Raw genomic sequence first — 18799 nt, 5'->3', positions numbered from 1 at the left:
ACACAGTTTCTGAGCCAGTATGTTAAAGAGAAATACCAAGAGCAGTGTCATTTGTTGTAGACATCCTAAAGACTTTTGTTTAGATTCTTTAATATTGGATTTTTGATGCCTCTAAATTATTTTAGCTCTTCTCTTTGCTACTCCAAATCCTATTACATTGATTTCTTCAAACTTTCAGATTCCAAAATCAGAGGTGAGTAAGAAAGACATAGAAATTAGGGGCAATTTTTTTAAGAATGAAATTTTTTAAATTTAGAATTTAAAAAAGAACAGGTACATGTATATGTATAACTGAATCACTTTGTTGTACACCTGAAACTAACACACAACATTGTTACTCAACTATACTCCAGTATAAAATATAATATTTTATTCTTGTTTTAAAAAAAGAATAAAATCTATAAGCAGGTCATTAACCAGGTAAAATACCCACCAAGCAATATTTTAAAAATGAAATTCTTGATTAATAATATTTAAGATTATATGTTTTAGTTGTATTATTAATTCAAGATGTATTTTATAAGTGGGCATAAACTAAGAAAGGAAGTTCTATACTTTATATTGACATTTAAAAATAGCATCTAGAAATATATTTTTCTTTATACTCGAGCATAATTAAATTTCCAGATAATTAAGATGGCAGATCTTTATATTAAATCATTTCTTATTAAGATAAGTTTGTCCAGAGTAGGTGTTCAGTGAAGGTTTTCTGAAATAAAAGTCACATGCTTCCAGGGCCTTTTCAGATGACATAGCACTGAGTCTGTTTTTAATGCTCCAGCGTCATCGTCATGGCCTTTGATTGTTAATCTGTGTGCTCAGGCAGTTCTGCCGTGGTTTTTCTGTCTGTTGCTTATTAGGCTGCCTCCAGCATTCAGGCTTCCTCTCTCCTTTTGTAATTTGCTGATTTTAATCTACAGGGTATTTGAAATCCAAGCTAAGTGTGGATGTTACATTAAATAAGATTTAAGATTCCAGATTTAAGAAAGTCCATAGATCTTTTGGCTGCTGTTTGCCTTGGCAAATTCAGCTAGTTTGAGGTCATTTTTTCCCTTGAATCAGAATTCAAAGTTATGCTCTGGGGCTTGAAATTACTAGAAGCCTGACTGGATTGGGGGAGATAGGAAGGGGGGTTCTCATCCATAGCTTGGTCTGCCTTTGCTCTTCAAATGCTCTCTCTTCTCTTCACTCACAAGTGAAGGTAGCAGTGATGGGGAAAGAGAAATGAAAACTGATGATTTTTTTTTTTACTCCTTTAAACTTTATTTTGGTCACCTGTACAGAGGATGCACGTGCCACATCCAATAGGAGAAACAGTAGTAGAAGGTCTGATTATAATCCTCATTGTACTCTTTCTACCCAGTGGGTGACCTGGACAGATCTTTCTTTAAGCCTTCAGGGTTGTTCTTTTTTGTAATAGTGGGATAATTCTGCCTACCTTACAGGGCATGACAGAATCAAAATAAGGTACTGCTTATGAAAGCCTTTAAAACAGCAAAGTGCTGCTGTTCATGTGTGTTCTGTTTACTATTGATATTTCAAATGTGCCTCATTAAGATTGGTCTTTAACTGAATATAGTACTGTTATCAGTCTTAATGTGACTTTTTGCCTGAGCAGCTTGTTCTATATATTTGTGTAGGCAAAAACAGCTGGAAGATATCCTGGTTCTGGCCAAACAATTCCACGAGACAGCTGAGCCTATTTCTGACTTCTTATCTGTCACTGAGAAAAAGCTCGCTAACTCAGAACCTGTTGGCACTCAGACTGCCAAAATACAGCAGCAGATTGTTCGGCACAAGGTAGGAAGTAGTTACGGTAAATGAAAACACAGAACTGGAACCAGAAATCCTAGAAAACTGCCTGCAGCGCATTCTGTAAGATGTGTTTTGTGGGGGTTTTTTAATAAGTTTAATTTAAAATATGGTCCAGTTATTAATTGGACTAGTCACATTCTTGAAGTAAAAATAGAAATGGACTAATAGGCTGCTATCAGGAAAAACAGCTTTTGTTCTCTGTTTTTATGTTATTTTTGCCCTTCAGTAGGTGAACTTTTATATTATTATTATATCATTTGTGATTCATTGTTTCATGTCTACTTTTCATTTATTTTGTTTCTGTTATTCATTTTTTCCATCTGGATTTCCAGGCTCTGGAGGAAGAAATAGAAAGCCATGCAACAGATGTGCACCAGGCAGTCAAAACTGGGCAGTCCCTCTCCTCCCTGACATGTTCTGCAGAGCAGGGTGTACTGTCTGAAAAGCTAGACTCATTGCAGGCCCGATTCAGTGAGATTCAAGACCGGTGCTGTCGGAAAGCAGCCCTGCTTGAACAAGCACTGTCTAACGCTAGGCTGTTCGGGGAGGATGAGGTGGAGGTGCTCAACTGGCTGGCTGAGGTTGAGGACAAGCTCAGTTCAGTGTTCGTAAAGGATTACAGACAGGATGTCCTGCAGAAGCAGCATGCTGACCACCTGGTATTCGTGTTTTCCATTCTTATTGATTATGTTACTAAGTTATTTTCTAATTTTGATTCATGTTTCTCTTCATTTCTCTCTTTTTTTAAATTCCAAACATTTCAACTTTATTTTATACACAAGTGCATAGTTACAGACTGGACTAATCTATTTTTTTGATGATTTACATGGAAATACTTGTACTTAACAGACTGAATCAATAATTCTAGAAGATGATCCAGAATGTAATCGGGCCATCTCAATTCCAACTCATGTTTTACATCATCAAGGAATGTATCATTCAGTTTCCGCTTGAGCAGTTATGTGAAAGAGAATGTTCTGTAGCCAAAACCAGATTACCTAAATAGTAGTGCCTAGGGTTTTTTAATGGTTCTAGAATTTATATACTCAAATTCCAGGGATTCTGTGTCATCTGAATAGAAACAACAATTTGCCCCTTTTTGTTTTCGTTTTTGTGACATTTCCTTGGGGATGGTAAAAATCAGCAAAGCGGTTTCTTGGTTTTAATAATCTTAGATTCTTCTGCTTCATTGACTTCAGATTTTGAGAGTTTTTAACCAGGATCCTGATTTAAGTCAGCCCATTCTTGCTGACTTTCTTCTGTTGAACTTTCCGCCTTATTCTTTATTTTGGACATAGTAGACATTTTTGCTGAATTCTGCTTCTACCTTTCTTGGGTTCATGTTTGGTACCAATAGATTAGTAAGGTGGATTTAGTCCTAAATCTCTTCTCATCAAAGGCAAGTTTGCCTATAAGTAGCTGATTTCATTGTTTTGAGTAATTAAAGAAGGGGGTAACCAAAGAGAAAATGAAGGAATCAAATGTCTCATGTTTAAACTAAACTGGTATTCATCTCATTACTTTAAATTTGGTCTCTTAAAGGGCTCACATTTCTTTCCCTTTGTTGTGCCATAGTTTTAGGATTAATGGTATTCCTTCCTTTCAGGCTTTAAATGAAGAAATTGTTAATAGAAAGAAGACTGTAGATCAAGCTATTAAAAACGGCCAGGCTCTTCTAAAACAAACCACAGGTACTTTGAAAAGTGCATCTCTTAGCACCTCTATGGTCCCACGGACAATTACATCAGCACCCTGCAGTAGCCACTTCTCTTTGCAGATAGGAGGAGCTTAGTACTCACTAAGATTGTATTACCACGTGCTCCCAGGTGATGGGCAGCTTGGGTTCCTATTTCCTGCTCAATCTTTTGAAAGCTAAAACACTGTGTTGTCTCAGATCTGGTTATAGATGAAGGCTCCCCCTGCCCTCCAATATGGTGAATGCCAGCATTTACTGAGAGGTGCTGGGAATGTGTAGGAACACCTGCAGTCAAACTCAGATCTTAATAATCTCAGAAGTCACTTCTTCTATTGATTGAAGGTGTGTTTCCCACCTCCCTTAGTGTGGGATGCTAGGTGAAATCACTGCCATAGGGAGAGAGCATCTATAAAAGTTGAGCTCTGATTTGAAGAAAGGGAGGTTAAGAGGGCTCCCTCATATCCTATTAAATGTGAATAATTGTGTGCTGTCTCCCACAGGTGAAGAGGTATTGCTTATCCAAGAGAAACTGGATGGCATAAAGACTCGCTATGCAGACATCACACTCACTAGCTCCAAGGCCCTCAGAACCTTAGAGCAAGCTCGGCAGCTGGCCGCCAAGTTCCAGTCCACGTATGAGGAACTGACCTGGTGGCTGAGGGGGGTGGAGGAGGAGCTGGCAGCCAGTGGAGGACAGTCTCCCACAGGGGAGCAAATACCCCAGTTTCAGCAAAGGCAGAAGGTGAGCTGTCATTTCACACTGTAAAGGGAAAAAAATTTTCCTCTTAGAATCCTTAAGTTCAAATTCTTGTGTTTAATACCAATTATCTATACCTTAACTGTAAACCAAAAATTTCTGCCTGCCTCGTTTTTTGTTTATTGGAAAATAAAATTTGATATACAGACCTATATAAGAGCACTTGTTATGGTCTGAAGAAGAAAAAAGATTGACTCTCAAAACCCTAGGAAGGGCTTCCCTGATGGCACAGTGGTTAAGAATCCACCTGCCAATGCAGGGAACACGGGTTCGAGCCCCGGTCCAAGAAGATTCCACATGCCGTGGAGCAGCTAAGCCCACAACTACTGAGCCTGCGAGCCACAACTACTGAAGCTCGCGCACCTAGAGCCCGTGCTCTGCAACAAGAGAAGCCACCGCAATGAGAAGCCCACACACCACAACAAAGAGTAGCCCCTGCTCGCCACAACTAGAGAAAGCCCACGCACAGCAATGAAGACCCAACGCAGCCAAAAATAAATAAATAAAATTAATTTTTTCTTAAATTGTTTTTAAAAAAAACCATAAGAAGCTTGCTTTATAGGCAACATTTTAGAATTTACTGTCATAGTTCATTCTCTAAAAGAGTACTGCATGGTTATGTTTGATTCTCCTGCAGGATCTAGTGCAGTTCTAGATGTGCAGAAATACTGTGTAGGTACTTGTTGAGGTAAATACCTATGATTAAAGCATTATTTATCATTTCTACTGAAGTAAGGAGAAAAAAAGCAAAAAGCACCATTCATGTTACCCAGAGACAGTCTGGCTCGAGAAGTCTTGCAGACAGTTCTAAGCAGCTAAGCCTAAAGTCAGGCTGTGGAGTGATTGAAAAATCTGAGACAAGAAAAAAAATAAATAAGTGAGGGAAGGAGGTCAGAGCCCTGCTGGGATGTGTGGTAGAGAGAGCACTTTCCACCCAGCACAGCTGCTAATGTGCTTAATTTAGCAAGGGATGGCCTGAAAACTTTTTTCCCTCTTTAGGAGCTAAAGAAGGAGGTCATGGAGCACAGGCTGGTGTTGGACACAGTGAATGAGGTGAGCCGTGCTCTCTTAGAGCTGGTGCCCTGGAGAGCCAGAGAAGGGCTGGATAAACTTGTGTCTGATGCCAATGAGCAGTACAAGCTGGTCAGTGACACTGTTGGACAAAGGGTGGATGAAATCGATGCTGCTATTCAGAGATCACAACAGGTAACCTTTATAAACACCTCTGCATTAATATTTTAGGCAGCGTGAAGTACAAAACTATGACCCACATAAATACGGGCTCAGGAATAGGAATAAATGAGATCAAGCTAAATCTGATGCAACAAATCGTTTCAGTGGTGGGAACTGATTAGGTAAAGGTAAGCGAAGATGGATCTAGGTTTGACCAAAAATACTTGACCCCTTTGAGCACAAAAGAACGTGGATAAGAGAGTGTGTGAGCCCTTCCCTTGCTACTGCCCTGCTAAGAGGCAGATGGTGATGGGGGTAGATAATATCTAGATCCAAAAGGTCCAAGTGCATCACAATCTTAGTTTGACATAATCAGCTGTTTTAGCATTAGATGGAAAAGGGGACAGAACCAAGAACTATAATTACTATCAAATATGCTAACCAAAATAGCAGAGCCATCCAAAATAGATCCCTCCCAAGTAAACACAGGTGTCATATTTCCCTCAGTCCTTTTTCCTTCCTACTTTCTGGGAAAAGTTATTTGCTTTTCTTTGTAGCTGGATATGCCCCTATTAATGTGCCGTGGTGCAAAAAATAAATTAATATAACATGACTCCTTGAGTTCATAGTGATAAGCAAATGCCTCCTGAACCACAGAGAAGTTTGCTCTGATGCCAAGTGCATTCCTGTAATGTCTTAATTAATATCCCTCATCTTGGCCAGATATTTCAGTATGAAATTTATCACGCTTGGGAGCTCACTTTCCTTTAAGTATTAGTGTAATTTGGCAACGTTGACGAGGAAGAAGTAAAAGATTGAGGGACCTCATTAAACAATGGTCACATAGAACATGTTCTCAGGTTTTGTATTTGTTGATGGCATTGCGTACGTTATTGCGTTCCATTTAAAGGTTTGGTGTTCTTCTGGGGTCTTAGGGTTCTTCAGCTGAGCAAGTACTTCAAGTTAACTTGATTCAGCCATCTGCTGCCATGTTAGTTTGTATTTAAACACATGACTACTACTGTTTAGAGCATGGGCAGGAAAGAGGATTGGCAGAAAAAGAGCACAGCCTCAAAAAAGTACTCTCATTAGAAAGTGTATTTCTTTTGAAGAGTCTTGGTTTCCATGGTTGTTTCTAGCTGTAGAACCACTAACTGGGTTCCGTAACGTCTTTCTAAAGAAGTTGAAATAAGATCAACTCATATTTGTTGAAGTGTAATCAACTCTAAATTGTCTGCATCTTGATTTGTGATTTTATGAAATTCTCACCAATTTTGGCTTTACTTTGTGAGATGTAAACTGTATTACTGAAAATCTAGGCCTTTCTATGTTGAATAAATTAGAATTCTCAGGAGGACGTTGGCTGTAATATGTCCATTTTTCTTCAATATGTCTGTTAGTATGAGCAAGCTGCTGATGCAGAGCTAGCTTGGGTTGCTGAAACAAAACGGAAACTGATGGCGCTGGGTCCAATCCGCCTGGAACAGGACCAGACCACAGCTCAGCTGCAGGTACAGAAGGTAAGTGACGTATTCACTGTGTCCTGAGCTAGAAGAATCATCAGTCGCTTAAGAGTGACTAGCAGAGAGTTTCTGACTATCCCAAGTAAAGTAGAATGAGTCAGTGTCATGATGGTGGATAGAGACTAATTATATAAATATTTGGTTAGGATGAGGAGGAGATTTTTTGCTTTGTGAAAAGGGTAGAAATAGGCCCATTAATCCAGGAAAGAGTAGTTAGCAGTTTTCTTCCTGGTTTTCAGGAGGGACGATATTCTTGTAAGCTACTAAAAGATAAGCATTGAAGATGTGTGGATAGGCAAAGTGTCAAACTTCAGAAGAACAGTTTTTGATGTGGCTTTTTTAAAGCAAAGAATTTTTCATAGGGTATGTCTAACTTTTCACTAACACAGGCTCGGGCTTCTTATATTTCTTGACTTAACAATAGTTTACTTTTCAAAGGCTTTCTCCATTGACATCATTCGACACAAAGATTCCATGGATGAACTATTCAGTCATCATGGTGAAATCTTTGGCACATGTGGGGAGGAGCAAAAAGCTATATTGCAGGTAAACTACATTTATTTATTCACCATGTTGTTCTTATCTTGATCATAGTGAATTAGAAGTACAATTGTGAAACGATAGTTTAAGAAGTTTGTTTTTCCCTTTATTACTGGTAGTGATACTTAAGTCCAGCTTGATGTTCTGGGGCATTCAGACTCCTAACCCTGTGTTCACAGATGTCTAAACAGCCGTACTGTATAATGTGAAATACACTGCAAATCCATCTTCTTTATAACAGAGGAATTGCTACTCATCCTCAGTCCATAATGAGTTATCTTTGAGTTACCTTTCCAGGTAGATAGATTTTTCAGAACCGTGTGCAGATATTAATTCCTGCTTCAGGTCCTTCTTAAAAATCATTACCCATTTCTGAAAGAATTGACCAACAGAGTCCATTTGTACACCAGTTTTGTTTTTTATAAAGGGTATGGGGTAACCACTGTTTCCTCAGAAGTCTTCATAAATTGAGCTGCTCATCCTAAACATATAAAGCATAAATGCCAGGTTTGTGGAGACTTTTATCAGAGGGAAAAAGACAAATGAAACTTGATGAGCAAATACCCATCTTAGCCCCTGAGAGATTCAGTCAAACTGGCCTGTTACAATAGTGCTGTATCTAAAGTTGTAAAAGGTATTCACTAAAAGGTTAATTTTGGTGTGTTGTGCTTGTGCTATTTTACTGTTTGTGAAACTACTTTCATATTTTAAAAATTATAAAATTATGTATGTGTATGATAGAAAAATTCAGTTGAGTATAAAGAAAATAAAAATCACTTGTAATCTTACTAGATTAATCCATATTTTTTAGCATTTTAGTGTGTATTCCTTTAAACGTTTTAGTGTGTGTGTGTGTGTGTATATATATATATATATATATATATATACCTATATATACTTACATTTTTACTTTAAAGAAGGGTTCATCATGATAATAATGCTTACGTTTTTTTTTGTTGTTGTTCACAGGAAAAGACAGAGTCTCTAATACAACAATACGAAGCCATTAGTCTGCTCAATTCAGAGCGTTACGCCCGCCTAGAACGGGCACAGGTCTTGGTGAACCAGTTTTGGGAAACATATGAGGAGCTCAGCCCCTGGATTGAGGAAACTCGGACACTAATAGCACAGTTACCTCCTCCGGCTATTGATCATGAGCAGCTCAGGCAGCAACAAGAGGAAATGAGGGTAAGGAGCATGCCAAGTTTTATTTAATCACAGAACTGAAAATGGGCTCTACAATTTATTCAAAAACAGCCTATTTGTTAGTACCTACTGAGTATAAGTAAATGTTATGAAATTATTTCTTAACCAGTTAGAATTTTTTTTGCACAGTAAAAATACATATCTGAATTATTTCCTTTGTCCTTTAATATGAATCAGTTAAAGAATAAGATTATGGGGCTTCCCTGGTGGCGCAGTGGTTGAGAGTCCGCCTGACGACGCAGGGGACACGGTGCCCCGGTCCAGGAAGATCCCACATGCCGCGGAGCGGCTAGGCCTGTGAGCCGTGGCCGCTGAGCCTGCCCGTCCAGAGCCTATGCTCCGCAACGGGAGAGGCCACAACAGTGAGAGGCCCTCGTACCGCAAAAAAAAAAGAATAAGATTATGGAGATGTCAGGAACCTGGGTATTGCAGAAGTAAACAAAGCACCATGTAAAAGTCAAGGGAGTTTAAATTCTTCCCAGTGACAGTGGGGTGTTATTAGACTTGGTTGTGGTTGGGTGGCCCTTTCCTTGTGGTTAGGCCCTAGCTGGAGTGAGAGCCCTTCACTCAGGAGTGTCAGAAAGCATTTGCTGCCTAGAGTTGAGATGAAAGGGAAATTTGTAGACACTTCAACTGATGCTGTTACCATTAAAGATAGTTTTATTAATGTTTATTTGTGGTGTATGACTCGTGTTTATTGCTATCTCAGTATTCCTGTAAGAGGAAGGATGTAAACTGGAAGTAGCCAGCAGTAAAGTCAAGGAGCGGTTGTATTACCAGAAATGTTGCTGTTTGTAGCTGGTCCTGCGTAGTGTCTCCCAGTCTGGGCAGGGAGACAGACTTTAAATCATGCAAACTACAGTAGAGTACAGAGAAGTATTTACAAGTACAGAAGACAGTGGAATACATTTGTATTGGAGAGTGAGAGTGAGAGAGGATTTCTGGGAAGCTTCCTGGGTGGCGGAACATGTGAACTGGCTTTCGAAATTGAAGAGAATTAGAGTCAGAGCCCAAGACTTAGATTTTATTCCCTCCATAAATGGTGAGATGTTGGGACTTGCTGGGTTTTAGTAACTCAGTTTGTTCATTTGGTACGAGCTCTGATCAAAGTATTTAAACAAACAAATTGGTATAAGAAGGCTCATTTTATTTTAATCCATATTTCTTTGCATAGCAACTAAGGGAATCCATTGCTGAACACAAACCTCATATCGATAAGTTGCTAAAGATAGGCCCTCAACTAAAGGAGTTAAACCCTGAAGAGGGGGAAATGGTGCAAGAAAAATACCAGAAAGCACAAAATACGTATGCCCAAATTAAAGAGGAGGTGCGCCAGCGGGCCCTGGCTCTGGACGAGGCTGTTTCCCAGTCAGCTCAGGTATGTGTGTGTCTTAAACTCATATAACCTTCAACTGTCCTTTAGTCTAAGCAAGAGGCTCTGTATCAGTATGCCCCTATGCTCAGGAATGTCCAGACTAGTATGCTGGTGATACATTATCAAGAGACTGGGAGCCTTTGCCTGTCTGCATTTTTATTCCAGGGAGCATTAGTTATACTGACAACTCTAAGAAGGGTGAAATGCATCTTGGCTGGTATATATTGCCTATTGATGGCTTCCTTGAAAATTTTATATTGTGATAATCCTTTAGCAGGGATGATTTTGGGTAAATTCATCTTGAAGCAACAAATGCCTCAAGAAGTCAAATTCCTATTGGTCCTGTTGCTTTCGAGATTTAGACAGCACATTCATTTTCCTATTCACAAGGCCACCAGCTAGCTCCTAGTTCAGAGAAAGATGCTTGACTAGGGAGAAGGTAGAGTCAAGGAGAAACAAACCACCAGCAGTGGAGTTTAAAGCATGTAACTACATACTTTCCAACTAATATATTACTGTTATGTCTGGGTAATTTATTCCTATGTTTGGTCAATATTCTTGGTTAATATTTGTACTTACTCGAGTTTTTCCCCCCCACCTTCCGTCCCATCTCTCACTTACATTGTGGAATGTGTTACTTTGTGTTGTTGCTGCCTGCTCCTGTCTTCCCCACATCGTCACATTTCATTGTTGTGTTGACCGCGCCCACCATTACAGATTACAGAGGTAAGGTACCTACCCCCTTGGGATTAGGGTGTTCTTACGAAGCTGAGAATTGAGAGGATTATTTATAAGGAAATTTCCCTTAACTTTAGTGGAATAAATTTTATTAATGCAGTTTATTACGCCAGTTTCATTTGGGTCAGAACCTAGAAGTGAGGGAGTGATGGGAAGGGATTTTGTTTGTTTATCAGGTTATTTCCTATAGGACATTTAACAGTTGGTAAGCGTTATTCTAATTAATGAATCCAGAGTTGGCTTTAGGGGGCAGACTTGTCTGTTTTGCTCCCTTTTGTCCCCTCTCTGCTTCATATTACAAATTAAAATTTTACAATTTTAGATATGTTGTTCAGAGTACCAGAAAAGTGGAAAGGGCAGTAGTTCTCTCGGAATAAGATTAGATTTGGCTTTCCCTAATTATCTTTCATCATGCCGACATTTTGGTTTCTTAACTATTACACTGGTGGGTTGTCAAACTGCATGCCATGATACTTTTAAACTCCGAGTCATGTAGCATATTGAGTTCCCCATCCATTTATACAGTTGGTGGAGGGCATCTAACTTCTTGGCCTACTCTGTTGCATGCAACTGTCATCTGAGATGTTGACACACTGACTCTCACTGGTTTCATAGTCTTGTCCCTTTTTCATCACGTTAGTTGGAATTGGGCAAGTATCGTGGCAGCATTAAGGATTTGAGTTGATTTTTCGTATAGTAAGTAATAGCTTTTTGATTCTTAAACATTTACTTTTTCTGATGGGCCAGCTCTGGTGTACTATGCCCAAAACAGTTATTTAGACAAACCCAACACTTGACAGCCATGGGGCTAGGCTGAACATAGGTTTTATCCCAAACAGTAGTAGATTTATACACTGGCCTTAATCCCTAACATTTACCCCAGAAGTCTGACGAAGTTCTGCTGTGATGGCTAATGGTCCAATATTTGTTTAGTTCCATGATAAAATTGAGCCCATGTTGGAGACTCTGGAGAATCTTTCGTCTCGCCTGCGTATGCCACCACTGATCCCTGCTGAAGTAGACAAGATCAGAGAGTGCATCAGTGACAACAAGAGTGCCACCGTGGAGCTGGAAAAACTGCAGCCATCTTTTGAGGCCCTGAAGCGCCGTGGAGAAGAGCTCATTGGGCGATCTCAGGGAGCTGACAAGGATCTGGCTGCAAAAGGTGCTTGATTAATCTAATCATTTTTAAAAAGTTGATAGAGTAAATTCTAGGCTCTGGTTACCTCCAGCATCCCACCAGATGTACTTCATTGAATGCAAAGGCAGTGCCTAAGTAATGAGTATTCCACGAAGTCATTTAGAATTCAGAACACATCTCCCCATTGAAATAAGGTTACAATTGGTAGTTAGATTCCCAGACCAGGAAACAAATGCTCCTTTACCCCCTAATATGAGGAAACTGCAGTACCAGTAGTGGGTAGAACATAACTACCTTTTATATAACACTTTCCATGGGAAACATAGCGGGTTCAACACAGAAGACTGGAAACAGAGTTCTCATTTCAGCCCCTTTATAAGTATCTTAGCAGTAATTTTATAGTAGATGATAACTCATTTCCAGATTACCTCTGTGATCTCTTTATGTGGGAGACCAACGTAAATGATAAGTGAGAATATAGAAATAATTAATAATAAAGCTAAGATAAAAAACTATCCTTCAGGGCTTCCCTGGTGGCGCAGTGCTTGAGAGTCCGCCTGCCGATGCAGGGGATGCGGGTTCGTGCCCCGGTCCGGGAAGATCCCACATGCCGCGGAGCGGCTGGGCCCGTGAGCCATGGCCTCTGAGCCTGTGCGTCCGGAGCCTGTGCTCCGCAACGGGAGAGGCCACAGCAGTGAGAGGCCCACGTACGACAGAAAAAAAAAAAAAAAACTATCCTTCAGTTAATACATTTTTAGAGCCTTTTAAGGATAATTTCAGTGAAAATACGATTAGATCTAATTCCTGATGAGGCTGATTTTAAGTCCTTAGAAAAGGCCTGTTCACTCTTCTGTACCCCTCAGAAATCCAGGACAAATTGGATCAAATGGTATTCTTCTGGGAGGACATTAAAGCTCGGGCTGAAGAGCGAGAAATTAAATTCCTTGATGTCCTTGAACTAGCGGAGAAGTTCTGGTATGACATGGCAGCTCTCCTCACCACCATCAAAGACACCCAGGACATCGTCCATGACTTGGAAAGCCCTGGCATTGACCCATCCATTATCAAACAACAGGTTGAAGCCGCCGAGGTAAGAAACAAAACCCCTTCTCTCATGTGTTTGTCCTCTGGGAAAGCACTGTATCCAACTTTGTTGTGTTAACTGCTTAGCCAGGCTGAGTGCCTTAAAAGTTTTTCTTTTTGGTTTTTTTTTTTTTTTAAGCTTAATATTATGTCTTTACACTAGAAAAAAAATACCTGCTCATTACAGATTTTTCTTTTTTTACTGTACAAGTTTTACCACTTTGTATAGGTACATACAACCTCCACTGGTCGTGATATAGAGCAGATCCATCACACAAAAGTAATTCTCATCAATTTTAAACTTAACAGTTCATATTAGTAGCATGTGCTTTAAAAATCCAGTTTTGCTTTCATTTCTGAATTTAGTCTTCTCTTTGGAGTACTTATTTCTCAAGTAAATTTATTTACTGTAGAAAAATAGAAAGTAGAAAAAAAAATTCTGGACTCATCATCCAGAAATAACAATTGTTACTTCCACATACCTTTTTCTAGCCTTTTTGGGGATCCTAGTTTTTTTTAAATGCATTTCTCACCTCATTTTGTCCATTTAGCCCAAGGCAAGACTGTCTTGCTATTCTGTATTTTCTCTCTTATCACTCATATCTTTCTTTTACTTCAGCCATTTCCACCTCCCCACCCCTGTCATTGCCAGTCCATGAACCATTTTTTAGGATCTGGCACAGAACTGACTTTCTTTGAGATTATATAGCCTAGCATTCCTATTATGCTCATCTCCCAGCTCTTAAATATGTGACTTTTGTACTCTATTATTTTATCCTAGTTAATTTTCTTCTCTGTAGTAGACTTCTGGTTGTAGATTATAATCTCCTTGGACCTTTGGTAAATTATTGAAGCTCATTGCACCTTTCTCAGACTGTTTTATGTATTTATTGTTAATATATAAAAATATATTTGATGTATACATAAGAAAAATAACGAGACTCTGAAGCTTCACTATTTAGATGAGTGAAATATTAAGAACACTGGAAGACTTTAATGAAAATTGACCATTCTGTTCAACACCTGCTGTCGATGGGGGTATAAATTACATTTGCAAAGTTTGGGAAGTTCTCTTCTGCTTTCTGTTTTGGCTTATGTTCTGTTCATTTACATGTAGACTATTAAGGAAGAGACAGATGGTCTGCATGAGGAATTGGAGTTTATTCGAATCCTTGGAGCAGATTTGATTTTTGCCTGTGGAGAAACTGAGAAGCCGGAAGTGAAGAAGAGCATTGATGAGGTGTGGGGAGGTGGACAAGGGGCTCAGGCAAAACGTTACTGGACTCACACTAAGAGTGGGATTAATTGGAGAGTCTGATCCACTGTTTTTACCCTAGATGAATAATGCCTGGGAGAACTTAAACAAAACATGGAGAGAGAGGCTGGAAAAGCTTGAGGATGCCATGCAAGCCGCTGTGCAGTATCAGGACACTCTTCAGGTGAGAAGCTATGAGATGACCACCACAGAAACACAGGTTCCGTGGTCTCTTTTTTTTTTTTCCTTTTGTCTTTTTGCGGTATGCGGGCCTCTCACTGCTGCAGCCTCTCCCGTCACGGAGCACAGGCTCCGGACGCACAGGCCCAGCGGCCATGGCTCACGGGCCCAGCCGCGGGATCCTCCCGAACCGGGGCATGAACCTGCGCCCCCCGCATCGGCAGGCGGACTCCCAACCACTGCGCCAACAGGGAAGCCCCCCCGTGGTTTCTGTCATATTCTGAGTCCAGCGTGAGTCGGTCACCTTCACAGGACTGCAACATTCTCGAAACAAAGACAGGCTATTTCTTTATTTCTAGCCAAAGTTTCCCACTTCTAACAATGTTCTGACATCCGAATTTCTAGTCTTCTTGCCATGTTTTTCATCATATTATCTGTCCTCACAGTGGCTGTAGAGTAAAGCTGGCCTTGCTGTCAAAGTCATTGCTTGCTAGAGGTCCCAACCCAGGTTATCTCAAAGCACAGCACAGTACGGTAGCTTCAGCACATTGTGGGCTTGCTAGCTGGCCATAAGAAATAGTAGTTTATTTTGGACATTATTCCAGTCATGTTGGCTTCATCCTTAAGTCCCCATATTACTGAAATAAAGATCATTATCCCTTATTTCTACCCCCAACCTCAGAGCACAAACAGCACAAAGTATTGATACTTTGATTTATCTCTGCTTGTATTAGCAGAGATCATGCTAATTGTCTCCCAAGTCCTCATGGTTTTGTTTTTTGACTGTTTATTTGTATGTTTATTTTAGGCTATGTTTGACTGGCTAGATAACACTGTGATTAAACTCTGCACAATGCCCCCTGTCGGCACTGACCTCAACACTGTTAAAGATCAGTTAAATGAAATGAAGGTTTGTACCTGGGAAGGGTTTTTGAAGAAGGGTTGCTTCTTTTTCGTTTTTGAAGACTTGGTTTGATGTTAACATTCACTATGTCTTTGACAGGAGTTCAAAGTGGAAGTTTACCAACAGCAAATTGAGATGGAGAAGCTCAATCACCAGGGTGAACTGATGTTAAAGAAAGCTACTGATGAAACGGACAGAGACATTATACGAGAACCAATGACGGAACTTAAACACCTCTGGGAGAACCTGGGTGAGAAAATTGCTCACAGACAGGTAAGGCAAATGGTAGAGTACATAAAGTGGACGACTACCTACTGTTTTCTAATTTCCTAACAAACGTTCCCTTTAAATCATTTTCTGAGTAGCATAAGCTAGAAGGTGCTCTCTTGGCCCTTGGCCAGTTCCAGCATGCCTTAGAGGAGCTAATGAGTTGGTTGACTCACACTGAAGAGTTGCTAGATGCTCAGAGACCAATAAGTGGAGACCCAAAAGTCATTGAAGTTGAGCTCGCAAAGCACCACGTAAGTATTTTCATTTTTCATCTCTAAACCTATTGGTTTGAGAACAGATACTGCCATCAGAAGCTTTTTGATGTTTCTGTACCTTTTGATATTGTGTGTACCTTAGAGAGCCAGGCTTATTGATAACCTATAGAGGTAAATTTTGTTGTTCAACATTTTTTAGGTTCTAAAAAATGATGTTCTGGCCCATCAAGCCACAGTGGAAACAGTCAACAAAGCTGGCAATGAGCTTCTTGAATCTAGTGCTGGAGATGATGCCAGCAGCTTAAGGAGCCGTTTAGAAACCATGAACCAGTGCTGGGAGTCAGTGTTACAAAAAACAGAGGAGAGGGAGCAGCAGCTTCAGTCGACGCTGCAGCAGGTACATGCACTGTCCAGGTTAGGTGGGTGGGGCTGTGCACATGACAGCATTCAGAAGGAAGTCCATCTAAGTCGACAAAAGAAAAGCAGTTTGGGGTAGAACCCCCTTTGCCTTGAGAGGTTCTGTGCTGGACTTGTCTGGAAAGAACAACCTTTAATTGGGTCATTCTTTTTGCATTAGTTTGTGGTCCAGTCCCTCTATCTACTATTCAAAGTTAGTAGATCTTTGCTGTAACGAACCTTGTTCACAGATTTAGTTAGTTTTTGGATCAAGTCAGGTCCCTCCGTATCCATATGCAGCAGTACCTTAGTCAATTCATCAGGTTATGTCAGGCATCTCTGTTACAGTGAGGTCTGAAGGATTCTGCTCAATTCTGAAAATAAGTAAATACATTGGCCCCATAATCATCCAGCAACAGAACAACCCTGCGTGAGAGCAGCCTAAAATTCCTCCCTCAAAGAGATTCCTCATTTGGTCATTTAGAAAGTTTACTTTTGAAACTAGAATTGACTACTGACCTTGCTAATGTCTTTTCTCAAAAGGCCCAGGGTTTCCATAGTGAAATTGAAGATTTCCTCTTGGAACTGACTAGAATGGAGACCCAACTTTCTGCATCGAAGCCCACAGGAGGACTTCCTGAAACGGCTAGGGAACAGCTTAATACACATATGGTAATAGATTTCTTGAAATTGAGCATAAGCATCCCATTTTCAGTAGCTCCTTTGCGAATTCACAGAGATAGATGTAGCTGGGAGTCTACAAAGTAGTGCATTTTTACTGACAGTATAGTACTTGGGGATTGCTGCTTAGGTACACGCTTTAACACCCTGCGATAGGCAGCGACAGGAAAGAGTCAACCAGAAATGCCCTGGGGAGCTGGCAGATTTCGAGTTAATCAGATTGACTGGCACAAGAATATTGTTTTGAAGGTGAGAGCATCAAGACAAATACGTGACACAGATATGGTTGTATTTAAGAAAAAGACTGCTGGGACTTCCCTGGCGGTCCAGTGGTTAAGACTTTGTGCTTCCACTACAGAGGCCGAGGGTTCGATCCCTGGTTGGGAAACTAAGATCCTGCATGCCGCATGGAGCAGCCAAAAAATTAAAGGAAAAGCCTACTTGAGGGGGGATTTAGGGAAATCCAGTAGAAGCTGACAGTATTTCCAGAAAGGGGCTGAGAACAAAAGGCAGCATAATTTCTAGGCATATCCCTCAGGAAAAGGAGAAATAAATTATTGGGGTCTATTTTTGTGATCTCTGATCCTTAAAAATTCTGTTGGTGACAAAATTATTTTTATATTAAGGAAGAATGGTGGGTTTCATTTCCTAATTGTTCAGCAGTTGAATTGAATCCAAAAGAAAGGATTTTAATCAAAATGAGACCTTCCTTGGCTTTTCCAAACTGTGCTTGTAAATCTGTGTGGGTGTCTTTCAGGGAATTGGCGTTACTGATATCTTTCTTGCCCTTATAGGAACTCTATTCCCAGCTGAAAGCCAAGGAAGAGACTTACAATCAATTGCTTGACAAGGGCAGGCTCATGCTTCTCAGCCGTGATGATTCTGGATCTGGCTCAAAGACAGAACAGAGCGTAGCACTCTTGGAACAGAAGTGGCATGTGGTCAGCAGTAAGATGGAAGAAAGAAAGGTATCACCACAAAATTCAGTTTGATGACTGTTTGGGTAGTTTGCTTAATGATTACATGCAATTATCGTCTAGTTTCTTTGGAAGATTTTTCATTATATTGTAGCAAGCTAGCAGAACTGATATCCTCAGAACTGGCTTTGTGCTAAATCAAGCCATCTTTTCTGCCGTTACATTTCTATTTTCCATCCATGTCAAGTTGCATTGGTGCTGATAGTTTCTGCCGATACTTGCTTTTATAATACTGCATTCCTTTTCTGCATCTACCAGTTAAAGTACTGCCTGTTACTGCTCAGTGATGGACTTAAAAATAGGTTTTGTTGGAGTTGGGAGGTTGGGAACAGCATGCAGGGAGTATCACTAATTATTCCTCACACGGAATTTGATGTCTAGTTACTAAAACTCAAGAGCAGTAAATTGTATGTCCTCTTCTTACTCTTCCTCAAAAATCAAATTCTCCTCAAACGAAAAGTGATCAGAGATCAAGGCATTTGCCCCCAAACATTGTTTTTTATGAGTAAAGAGTTCTAGAATATCACTCTGCATAGCGTTTCTGTGCTGGGCAGCTGAAACGGTAAAATATGTGTCCAAATCCATCGGCCACATCCATTGAACAAGTAGTCGTTAAGCGTGTATGTACCAAGCACTGTGCTAGGTGTACAGTGGAAATGATAAAGGCATGAACTCTGTCATCATGAACTTTAATGTGCAGAAGGAAGTAAACCACATCTTCACACATATAAATGAACATTTTGAGAGAAGCATTAATTTCCTAGGGTCCCTCTAGTGTGGGGTCTGGTAACTTCATTACATGAAGAGTGGGCAGAGGACCTGAGTGTATGGCTGTGTTCTAATTCTTGGACAGGGTCTTGTCTGTAATTCCTGC

The 18799-nt window shown here is 40.2% G+C and overlaps 1 protein-coding gene across 1 annotated transcript in view; it reads left to right on the top strand.

Annotated features, from left to right (window-relative positions):
• The window catches only part of MACF1 (microtubule actin crosslinking factor 1), a 350964-nt gene that overhangs the window by 298001 nt on the left and 34164 nt on the right, over positions 1-18799 (top strand). Inside the window, exons 56-75 of the mRNA XM_007453778.1 lie at positions 1641-1800; positions 2148-2474; positions 3422-3506; positions 4012-4253; positions 5268-5474; positions 6842-6961; positions 7403-7510; positions 8474-8692; positions 9885-10088; positions 10803-10811; positions 11757-11988; positions 12828-13054; positions 14165-14287; positions 14385-14486; positions 15291-15392; positions 15486-15659; positions 15752-15907; positions 16071-16268; positions 16811-16939; positions 17743-17916. Coding sequence (XP_007453840.1) covers positions 1641-1800; positions 2148-2474; positions 3422-3506; positions 4012-4253; positions 5268-5474; positions 6842-6961; positions 7403-7510; positions 8474-8692; positions 9885-10088; positions 10803-10811; positions 11757-11988; positions 12828-13054; positions 14165-14287; positions 14385-14486; positions 15291-15392; positions 15486-15659; positions 15752-15907; positions 16071-16268; positions 16811-16939; positions 17743-17916 — 3298 coding nt within the window. The remainder of the gene's footprint in view (positions 1-1640; positions 1801-2147; positions 2475-3421; positions 3507-4011; positions 4254-5267; positions 5475-6841; positions 6962-7402; positions 7511-8473; positions 8693-9884; positions 10089-10802; positions 10812-11756; positions 11989-12827; positions 13055-14164; positions 14288-14384; positions 14487-15290; positions 15393-15485; positions 15660-15751; positions 15908-16070; positions 16269-16810; positions 16940-17742; positions 17917-18799) is intronic.

Source organism: Lipotes vexillifer, unplaced genomic scaffold (assembly GCF_000442215.2).
Source record: "Lipotes vexillifer unplaced genomic scaffold, Lipotes_vexillifer_v1.1 scaffold213, whole genome shotgun sequence".
Classification (NCBI taxonomy): domain Eukaryota; kingdom Metazoa; phylum Chordata; class Mammalia; order Artiodactyla; family Lipotidae; genus Lipotes; species Lipotes vexillifer.
This window is presented reverse-complemented; position numbering and strand designations above follow the sequence as displayed.